This window comes from Poecilia latipinna, unplaced genomic scaffold (assembly GCF_001443285.1).
Source record: "Poecilia latipinna isolate Pla-1442-1.1 unplaced genomic scaffold, P_latipinna-1.0 Scaffold1287, whole genome shotgun sequence".
Classification (NCBI taxonomy): Eukaryota; Metazoa; Chordata; class Actinopteri; order Cyprinodontiformes; family Poeciliidae; genus Poecilia; species Poecilia latipinna.
This window is the reverse complement of record NW_015113903.1, coordinates 171,751-182,202: the sequence shown is the minus strand read 5'-3', so window position 1 is coordinate 182,202 and position 10,452 is coordinate 171,751. Positions and strand designations below refer to the sequence as shown.

The window sequence follows — 10,452 nt, the reverse complement described above, 5'->3', positions numbered from 1 at the left end:
CTTGTCCAGCTGGGACACCACCTCCCACAGCAGGGCGTGCAGCACCGACAGCTACACACACATTCACATACACACACCTACACACACACTCCCACACCCCTACACACCTACAGCTACAAACCCACACACCCACACCCACCCACACACACTCACACACCTACACACACACACCCCCCCCTCACCTTGTCCAGCTGGGACACCACCTCCCACAGCAGGGCGTGCAGCACCGACAGCTACACACACATTCACACACACACACCTACACACACACACACACCTACACACACATTCACACACCTACACACACACCCCCCCCCTCACCTTGTCCAGCTGGGACACCACCTCCCACAGCAGGGCGTGCAGCACCGACAGCTCGCGGCCCAGGTCGATGTAGCCCTCGAAGCCCGGCGTGTTGGACAGAGTCTCCGGGTTGGAGATCTCCGACAGGAAACGCATCATCCCGGCCCACTCGTGCTCCAGGAAGTCGTTCATGAAGGCCATGTACTCCTCCTTGTTCCCGAACCTGCTGAGGAGGCCGGCGTCAGTCTGCGGACAGACGGCCGGACCCGACCGACCGGGAAGAATCGGCTCTAGAGACTCACTTGGTGAAGTTGGCGAGGTTCTGGATGACCTTGGCGATGAGCGTGAGCGTCCTGGAGGTCCGGTCGTCGGGATACTCCTGCATCAGGTTGAAGAGCGACGGCGACATGATGGCGGGGCAGAGGAAGCGCAGGAAGAGCGAGGCGCTGATCAGACGCTTGCTGATGTCATGAGGATGGCCGCGGGCGACGCACTGCTGCTTCCACGACGCAAACACTTCCTTCAGCTCCCGGGGGAAAACGCTGCAACACAGCGGGTCGGAACCGACCGGGTCACATGAGCCCACAGAGGTGCCATTGGTTCTACTGGTTCTACAGGGTCTACTGGGTCTACAGGTTCTATTGGATCTACTGGGTCTATAGGTTCTACTGGGTCTACAGGTTCTACTGGGTCTACAGGTTCTACTGGGTCTATAGGTTCTACAGAGTCTACTGGGTCTACAGGTTCTACTGGGTCTATAGGTGCTATTGGTTCTACAGGTTCTACAGGGTCTACTGGGTCTATAGGTTCTACAGGTTCTACAGGGTCTACTGGGTCTACAGGTTCTACTGGGTCTATAGGTGCTATTGGTTCTACAGGTTCTACAGGGTCTACTGGGTCTATAGGTTCTACAGGTTCTACAGGGTCTACAGGGTCTACTGGGTCTACAGGTTCTATTGAGTCTACAGGTTCTATTGGGTCTATAGGTTCTATTGGTTCTACTGGTTCTATTGGGTCTACTGGGTCTACAGGTTCTATTGGTTCTACTGGTTCTATTGGGTCTACTGGGTCTACTGGTTCTACAGGTTCTACAGGTTCTACTGGGTCTATAGGTTCTATTGGGTCTATAGGTTCTATTGGGTCTACTGGGTCTATAGGTTCTATTGGGTCTACTGGGTCTATAGGTTCTACAGGGTCTATTGGTTCTACAGGGTCTACAGGTTCTATTGGGTCTATAGGTTCTACAGGGTCTACTGGGTCTACAGGTTCTACAGGTTCTACTGGGTCTACTGGTTCTACAGGGTCTACTGGGTCTACAGGTTCTACTGGTTCTGGTCCAACTCAGCGCTGCAGTACCGAGTCCAATACTAAAACCAAGTCAACTGAAGGACCAGCTGGGCTGCAAATAATTATTTTAGTTAATTACTGATCAAGAATCGTCACTTTATGAAAGTTACAGAAACATTAAATTCATAAACAGGAGAAACTAAAACTGGAAAAAGTCGTTTGTTCAGTTTTAGTTTCATTATTGCTCCAGCAAATGGAGTCGCTATGACGACTAATCAATTAATATTGATTAGTCGATCATTTCAATAATCATGAGCCCTCAAGTCCTCCAGAACCTCCAGAGCCTCCAGAACCTCCAGAGCCTCCAGAACCTCCAGAGCCTCCAGAACCTGCGGGTCGGCGCCGGCTCACCAGTAGGAGTTGATGATCTTGCAGAAGGCGAGCTCGCAGCACATCTTCAGGTTGCTCTGATGCTCCGACAGGTCGCTGCCGGAACATCGGCTCGGGTCCACCTCACAGTTCTCGTCCGACTCGTACAGAGCCTTGATGAACTCCCCTGGAGAAACACAGAACCCGTCAGAACCGGCCCGATCCGGACCAGCAGAACCATCCGACCGGTTCTACGTCTGGAAGAGCGGCAAGGCTGGGATTTTACAACTTTAACGGGCCGCCCAGTGAGCCGGAACCGACCCGACCCGCTGGGGGAGTTAATATTTAATAACCACAGCTGAAAATAAACCAGGAGCGCCGAGCCGCTGCGGCAGTCGAGCCCAGCAGAACCAGACCCGAAGCGGGTCCATGTTAGTGGCAGGACCGCACAGCAGGAGGGAGGAGCCGCATTAGGCTGGCGATCGGACCCGGCCGGACTCACCCAGGGCGTCGTGGAGGTACTTCTGTCCCACCAGCTTCAGGTACTCCTCGATGGCCTTGGTGGCCAGCGTGTTCTCCCTGAAGATCAGGACGTCGTGGTCGGCGCAGCGGTCCACCTCTGACATCACCAGGTCGGTCAGGAAGTCCTGAACAGACATGAAGGTCACTGACCTGATGACGACTGGACCTCGGCCTGAGGAACCAGAACCAGACGGGTTCTGAACATCTGGATCTAGCAGCAGAACCTGGCGTTCCTCAGGGATCGGTCCTCAGGTCATAAAAGTTCATATCAGAAATAAATCTTCAGAATTTCTCAAAATCACAAAAAAGCAAAATTAAAGCCATAATTAGTCCTTATTATTGATTCCATTTCAGCTCTAAAAGTCGATAAAAGTAGTTAAAACTTTAACATTCAGATTTTAAATGTTTCATATTTAAACTCTAAATCTTTTTAGAAGTTTTTCTGACTTGCATTGTTGGTAAATAAATATTTATGTATCAGACTTTGACTCTGCAGCTTAAAAACTCACTAAATGATTAAAGTTCAGCTTCGCACAGTAACTGTTTCATCTGGAATCAGTTTCATGTGTTCATCCCACCAGTGATCCACTCCAGAGGATCTGAACTGGAACTTTAATAATAAAGTAAACTGGATCTGACCAGCAGGGGGCGCCAGACCTGCAGCCTCAGCTCGGAACAGGAAGCCCGAAGTGAAATGAAGGAAGTGATTCTTCCCACCCAGATGTTTGCCTCCATGTTTATCTGACCTGAGTGGAGCGGCGGCAGAGTGAGGTGCTGGTTCTGACCTTGGCCCGGCCCGTGCTCTGCAGGATGTGCACCAGGGCGCACGCCATCTCCTCCTTGTTGCGGACGCTGATGACGGGCTCCAGCACGGAGCACAGCATGCCGTAGTTGTTGGTGACGAACTCGGCGAACTCCTTGTACTGCTCCATGGGCAGGATGGAGATGGTCTGGAAGCGGGACTTGATCCGGATGGACGGGCCGCCGCCCTTGGCCTTGCTGGCGGTCGGCGTGCTGACCGGGTACCACTTCTCCACGAACTGCCGGCCCGTCACGCCGGCCACCGGGATGTTCACCAGGCCCACGTAGTTGTTCTTGTCCTTCTTCTTCTTCTTGTCGCCGTCGCGGTAGATGTGCACGGTGATGCTGCGCACGGCGGGCAGGCTGCAGAAGTCGAAGTGCTCGCCCCAGAACAGGCTGTCCAGCCGGGCCTTGCTGGTGGTCCGGGCGTACAGGACGTCGTCCAGGCACAGCTCGCAGAAGTACCGCTTCTTCGGCGCCAGGTCTTTGGCCTCGATGATCCACAGGCGCAGCAGGTTCTCCGCCCGCCGGCAGTTGTCCTGGAAACGAGCAAGAACCCGTTCAAACCGACAGAACCAGAACTTTACAGAAGGTTCTGCACCGGACCAGACAGGTACAACCAACCAGAACCAACCAGAACCAGGGCTGGGAGATGCAGCCAATAATTATTCTATTTCAGATCTGATTTCTAGTTATATTTTCAGAAAGTGGATTTTATTTCAATCTTCCCTCCTGGGAGAATTATTAGTTATAATAAAATCAGAATTTTAACTTTCTGATCACCTGAAATAAGACGAGATTAGCAAGTAATAATTCATCAATACGAGTTATAGAGAAAGTCGACAAACAATACCTGGTAAAACTTTAATGAGTTATGAGGATCTGCTTCCTTCATCAGCACAGAAATGTTTAAAGTCCTGATGGTGATGATAATAATTTAATATTCATGATAAAAGATAAAAATGTTTTTTTATCCCGACATTAAAGTTTAACTTCACAAGTTGCTCCTGTTTGATTTGGTTGTTTTTCATGTTTAATGTTTATTTTAATAATTATTCCAACATGAAAAATAAAATATTATAAATAAAACACATAATAAATATTTCATCCCAATATTACGACTTTATTCTGGTGATGAATGTTTTAACAGCCTGGCTCTAACGCCGGTCAGAGCTGCTGGTTCTGGTGGAGCCGGTACCGGGTCCAGAACCGGGCCGGGTCTCACCTTGTTGGGCTGGACGGTTCTCCTCAGGTTCTCCATCCACTTGTCTCGCTCCGAGGCCGAAGTGCAGCTGAAGCACTTGCTGCCTCCGGCGTAGGTCACCTGGGGGCGAGAGGGGAGGTGAGCGACCCGGCAGGCCGGAACCGGGCCGGGACCGGGCCGGGACCGGGCCGGGTCTCACCTCGAAGCAGAACTCCTGGCCCAGGACGCTGCTGTGCAGAGGCTTGATGAAGACGTCGTCCTCCATGCTGAGGTCCAGAGCCTCGGCGGCGCCGCTGGGGCTCAGCAAGGACTCATGGGAAACCGCCTCCTTCAGCCGGGGCAGCCCGCGGGCCCTGCAGCAGAACCGGGTCAGAACCAGGGAGGAAAAGGATCTTGATTGCTGAGGTGGGTTCTGTTTCAGGGTCGGTCCAACAGAACCAGAACCAGTTACAGAACCTTTCCTTGTTCGGATTTCTGCAGCTGAGTTTCAGCTGGTTCTGGTCCGGTCGGAGGCGATCAGAACCACAGCCAGAACTTCATGGGTTCTGCAGATCCAACCCACATGTTCTGGTTCCGGTTCTGATCCGACAGAACCTCACACTGTGAGTAAAACCCAAGCAGCGGTTCACTGAGACGACACCAGGTTCAGTATCTTACAGCTGAACAAACCTACAACTGCTGATCACAACCAGAACCAGAACCAGAACCTGTCTGCGTCGTCAATGAGTTAATTCCCAGACAGAGCAGTGGTTCTGGTTCTGGTCGGGTTGTGAGCGGTACCTGTCGGGCTCGGCGGGCCGCAGCGACGGCAGTCTGAAGCTGGTGTTCCGGTCCAGTTTGGTCTGGCTCTTGGTTCTCTTGATGGAGCCTTTCAGACGTTTGCTGAAGAAGTTCTGAAAGAGAAGCAGAACCCGGTCAGGCCGAGGCGATGACCTCTGACCCCCAGCTGTCCCGAGTAGGGAATCTTTTCCTACCACTCAACTTTCCCCGAGTCTGCTCTGTGACGCCCAGCTGCTTCAACCAGTCAGAACCGGGTCACCTGGTTCTGCTGCTGACCGGATCAGAACCTTTCAACCTGCAGCTCATCTGTCACTACAGATGCTGAGCGCAGAAGAGCGGCCTCGTTTCCTGAGATGTTACTGTCCTCAAACGCATCGTCACACACTCACTGCCAGGCTGCTGCTACTGCCAGGCTGCTACTACTGCCAGGCTGCTGCTACTGCCAGGCTGCTGCTACTGCCAGGCTGCTGCTACTGCCAGGCTGCTGCTACTGCCAGGCTACTGCTACTGCCAGGCTACTGCTGCTGCTACTGCCAGGCTGCTGCTACTGCCAGGCTACTGCTACTGCCAGGCTACTGCTACTGCTACTGCCAGGCTGCTGCTACTGCCAGGCTGCAGTAGCAGCAGCTAAGAAACAGCACAACTAAACTAGGACTTGGTTTTCTAAAGGTTTGAGATGGACTAATCCCCTTCAAGACTTGAGAACTTATTAGGACTTGCAGCTAAAAACCTGTAGCCTTTCCTGGTCTACTTAACATTCCTTAGACTGGTCTTTGACTAGTCCGTTTATGATGACTTGTCCATAATTTGCTACTAAAGGACCCAATAACTGACCTGGTCTGCTCTCCTACTGACTGGACGAGTCCCTGGTTCACCTGGATCCTAAACGACTCGTTCATCTCATTGAGGCGTCCAGAATCAGAGCAGATACCTGGTCCTTAAAGACATGCCTGCTGCAGGAGGACATGGAGGACATGGAGGACATGGAGGACATGGAGGACGTCCTCCGACTCACCGGCACTTTAAACGGAGAAGAGTTGGGATTGTCGACCGCGAGGTTCTTCTCTGAGCTGCCCAAACCGGAAATACTCCTCCTCCTCGGAGACCGCTCCGAAGACACTTCTGAGGAGACGGACAGAGAGACAGAGGGACAGAGAGACAGAGGGACAGTTAGTCATATCAACCAGAGCAGCCTGTTTTTTCCTGTTTTTTCCCACTAATGTCCGTCCATCATCATCTTTATGATGGACAGAGGGACTGATGTCATTCAGAGACGATGGAGGACAAACAGGACAGAGGACGGATGGACGGTTAGATGGCAGTTGGTTCCTGAACGTCCAGCAGGAAGAGGAACCAGAACGATCTCTGGACCGTGAAGCTGAACGCTCCACTGCTGAAGGAAAACCAAACCAAACCTGCAGGAACTAAACCAGAGACAGACATTGGCTCAGATCTGACTCTGAAGCGTCCAATCAGCAGCGAGCGCCGTCGTCATGATGTTTACATGCGATGGAGGCTCCTGCAGCAGGAACGCCGGAGCTGCAGCGAACGCAGCATGCAGCAGCAGCCGGGCTGGAGGAGCTCGCCGCAGCAGGACGCTCGCTGCATGCAGCAGCGCCGCAGCAGGAACTTTCATGCACACACACACAGAAGCAGCTAGGGGGGAGGGGGAGACGCGGCAGCGGTCCCAAACGCGGACGCCATCGCCGCTCTTCGTCCCGGACACAAAGTTCAGGCAGCATGCTGCAGGAAGTGAGACGGCTCGGTCACATGACAGAAACATACCTCGATCGCAGCTGTTCCCCATCATCTGAGGAGGACACACACACACACACACATCACAGGGTCAGACGGGATTGGACAGAGCAGCCGCCGCCCGCCAGCCAATCAGCTCAAGCTGCAAACATCCGTCTGCGTCCCGTCGACATCCAACATCCTCCATCCTGCCTCTCCCTCCTCACTCAGCAGTAACTCTATCCTCCAGCTTTACCGCATCGATCCAATCAATCCTGCTGCTCCTCCTCCTGCTCTCTCTCTTCCTCCTCCTGCTCTCTCTCTTCCTCCTCCTGCTCTCTCTCTTCCTCCTCCTGCTCTCTCTCTTCCTCCTCCTGCTCTCTCTCTCTTCCTCCTCCTCTTCCTCTCTCCTGTCCTGATGTCGTTCTTAGCTCTGGGCGCCGTTAACCCAGTGGCTCAGATTCGCCGTTTCTCTCTGCAGCTTCCCGTATGACCTCAGCTCTGGGTCAGAGGTCGGCTGACCTCAGCTCTGGGTCAGAGGTCGGCTGACCTCAGCTCTGGGTCAGAGGTCGGCAGCAGAGCAGCTGACCTGTCAGATTCACCAAACAAACAGCCAGCAGCTCAGCCTGGTAACACTCTTCGGTGTGGACGTTCCTGCTGCAGGAAGCTGTCCTCTGTGCGACGAAGGTTTTTAAAACGAAGCCAGAGGAACCAGAGAGAGTCAGGCTGCGACAGAGCGAGAGAGAGCAGGACTTCACACAGATAACAGAAAGGTTAGCCAGCTTTCAGCCTCTGTGTTGGAAAACGCTGCAGCCTTTTTCCTTTATTAGAAAATGTTGTGATGAAGATGTTTGCTGCCATTTCTGCCTGTTTTTGTCTTTCTTCCACTAAATGATCTGGAGTTTCATGTCTTCCTGTTTTGAGTTTTTGCTGCTGTGAGACTTTCTAACGGGCATGAAAAACTGTAAAACACATCCAGCAATAACTACGGCACCGCCAACAGATATGAACCAACCCTGATACTCATGATAACTTACTGCGCAAACATGGAGGCCCTTAATGCTAGCTGCTAGCCGCTAACACACAGGCAGTTTACATGGGAAACATTTGAACTGAGTAAATCTCTGTTTAACGGCGACTGCTGCCACACACAGTGTGACGTCGCCTCTGGAATATGAACAATAACAGCAGGAAGAACGTAAATGTTCCCACTGATAGGATGACCTTTGACCCTGTGCAGGAGACAGAAGGACAGGTGAACAACGTTCCCCACATGTGAATCAGTGTTCACATCCCTGCTGCCATTTGCACATTTACTGTTTTAAAGAACATTTCTGCTTTTACTGCACATCAGTTTTTCTGCACTGATACATTGATTATAAACAGATTATTGTGTTTATCAATGTTACCATCCATTAGCTACATTTTTGATGATAAGATGTTTTAATGTTTGATAAGTCTACAGTATATTTTCATGTAACAATCAGTTTATGTGCATTATTATTACTGTTGTTAATTGTTATATATGCTGTTATCCATTTCCTGGTATCTCTGCTCCATCCTCCTCTGGTCGTGCAGGTGGTATCGATTGGACCCGGCTCGGCCGGGTCGATGCGTTTGGAGGATCCTCAGCGTCTCGGCTGACAGAGGCGGCCTGACCTTCACAGGCTGGGTCAGAGGAACTGGGACAGACTGGAGTCCAGCAGCAGCTCCAGTTTCTGTGTAACCTGCTCCGGTTTTCAGAACCAGCAGGACCCGTTTGGGTCGCTCCCGTCCTCAGAGATGAACGGGCCGAAGCCTTCAGCTCTCGGCAAAGAACCACGAGAAAAACGCTGCTAGAGATAAACCAGAGGACACTCAGAGAGAGGATCCCATCAGGCACCGGGAAACCGGACCGTCAGCCGTCCAGGACGACCCGGAGAGACAGAGAGACCTGGAGACAGAGAGACCAGGAGACAGAGAGACCAGGAGACAGAGAGACCCGGAGACAGAGAGACCTGGAGACAGAGAGACCAGGAGACAGAGAGACCCGGAGAGACAGAGAGACCTGGAGACAGAGAGACCCGGAGAGACAGAGAGACCCGGAGAGACAGAGAGACCTGGAGAGACAGAGAGACCTGGAGACAGAGAGACCTGGAGACAGAGAGACCTGGAGACAGAGAGACCTGGAGAGACAGACAGACCCGGTTCTACTGGCAGGACGGCTGCTGGTTCTGAAGAGCTGCTGCTGCTCATGTTTCACATCCCTGGATCGAGACCCGGTTCAGTTATAACTGAAGTGTTTTTTCTGCAGCTTAATGATGGATAGGAATAGGATCCAGAACCAGAACCAGAACCAGAACCAAGTGTTTCTGTCTGCAGAAAACCCAAAGAACCTGAGCAGATTCTGCAGAACTCTGCTGCTGACCCATTCATTAAAGCAGGTGAGTTTCAGCAGGAAGCTGTAGATCCTGAAACCTTCCAGAAACATCCCACAAACTGTTGAATCGGAACCAGAACCGGGTCAGAGCGGGTCAGCAGGTGCAGCAAACACCCTGGGAACCCGTCATTACGTTCCTGCCTGCTCTGGAAACAAACAGCCAGAAATAACTCCAGACACCATCAGGTGGTTTTGGTTTGGGACGGCGCAGGAATGCAGGTCCAAACCATCGGGTTCAGCTGCCGGTCCAGAACCGCTGCCTTCAGGTCCAACTCAGCATGCTGGGATAAATCTCTGCAGCTGAGCAGGAACCAAGCTGAGGCTGATCCGTTTCTGGTCGTATTCCTGGGAACGCTCCGGATCGTAAAATGAACCGACATGTTTTTCAGTTTTCATTCTGGATTCAGGATCTTCCTGCGAAAACCGAAACCAACCGAAGCAGAACTTCAACCAGGAAAACACACCTGCCGACCGGCTCCACCTGTCCGGACCCGGAGAACGTCTGACACACCTGCCTCTGTTCGGATCGAAGCTTCCCACGATGAGAAACTGAACTTTCACCTGCTTACCCTTTGACCCCGGATGTGGGCGGAGCCGCTCTGCAGACGGACTGAACGTGAGGAGTGATGTCAGCTGAGGAATGCTGGGAATGTCTGAGACGCTCCTGATCGTTCATTCAGGACCTCAGACAGGAAGCAGCTGCTGACTGAAACCTTTGAGTCGTTGGGTGGAGCTCACACAGCAACACACCTGAACACACCTGAACACCTGAACACACCTGAACACCTGAAGCCTGAACACCTGAACACACCTGAACGTACCTGAACACCTGAACACACCTGAACGCCTGAACGTACCTGAACGCACCTGAACACACCTGAACGCCCCTGAACGCCCCTGAATGCCCCTGAACGCACCTGAACACACCTGAACGCACCTGAACACACCTGAACACCTGAACGCACCTGAACACCTGAACGCACCTGAACGCACCTGAACACACCTGAACACCTGAACGCACCTGAACACCTGAACG

General features: G+C 52.3%; 2 protein-coding genes across 22 annotated transcripts in view; one reads left to right on the top strand and one right to left on the bottom strand.

The window, feature by feature from the left end:
• Window positions 1–10,452, bottom strand: part of rasal2 (RAS protein activator like 2) — an 83,789-nt gene that overhangs the window by 14,778 nt on the left and 58,559 nt on the right. For 6 of the 10 annotated variants that reach the window (XM_015054940.1, XM_015054934.1, XM_015054933.1 and 3 more), the window contains 9 exons: window positions 6,279–6,385; window positions 5,264–5,376; window positions 4,683–4,836; window positions 4,505–4,603; window positions 3,264–3,818; window positions 2,459–2,603; window positions 1,999–2,143; window positions 603–842; window positions 322–526 (listed from right to left, as the gene is read on the bottom strand). In XM_015054940.1, coding sequence (XP_014910426.1) covers window positions 322–526; window positions 603–842; window positions 1,999–2,143; window positions 2,459–2,603; window positions 3,264–3,818; window positions 4,505–4,603; window positions 4,683–4,836; window positions 5,264–5,376; window positions 6,279–6,385 — 1,763 coding nt within the window. Of the gene's footprint in view, window positions 1–321; window positions 527–602; window positions 843–1,998; window positions 2,144–2,458; window positions 2,604–3,263; window positions 3,819–4,504; window positions 4,604–4,682; window positions 4,837–5,263; window positions 5,377–6,278; window positions 6,386–7,048; window positions 7,074–10,452 lie in introns of all 10 variants that reach the window. The other 4 variants (XM_015054942.1, XM_015054941.1, XM_015054939.1 and 1 more) reach the window with 2 other exon arrangements.
• Window positions 810–1,990, top strand: LOC106961309 (uncharacterized). 12 transcript variants are annotated; one of them, XM_015054957.1, is made up of 4 exons: window positions 849–1,160; window positions 1,287–1,376; window positions 1,494–1,502; window positions 1,566–1,990. In XM_015054957.1, exons 1-4 carry the CDS (start codon window positions 877–879, stop codon window positions 1,669–1,671), a joined length of 489 nt encoding a protein of 162 aa, XP_014910443.1. In that variant the 5' UTR covers window positions 849–876; the 3' UTR covers window positions 1,672–1,990. The 12 variants fall into 12 exon arrangements, 10 of the variants coding, with proteins under 10 accessions (XP_014910438.1, XP_014910443.1, XP_014910440.1 ...); XM_015054952.1 differs by having other exon boundaries at window positions 810–890; window positions 963–1,160; window positions 1,287–1,990; XM_015054954.1 differs by having other exon boundaries at window positions 1,494–1,990.

Bases quoted from the DNA above. Each gene is read 5' to 3' on its own strand.
- LOC106961309 (XM_015054947.1), top strand. From the start codon at position 877: ATGAGCCCACAGAGGTGCCATTGGTTCTACTGGTTCTACAGGGTCTAC. The intron at 1,161-1,286 runs GTGCTATTGGTT...TTGGGTCTATAG, and splicing joins AGGTTCTACTGGGTCTATAG to GTTCTATTGGTTCTACTGGT.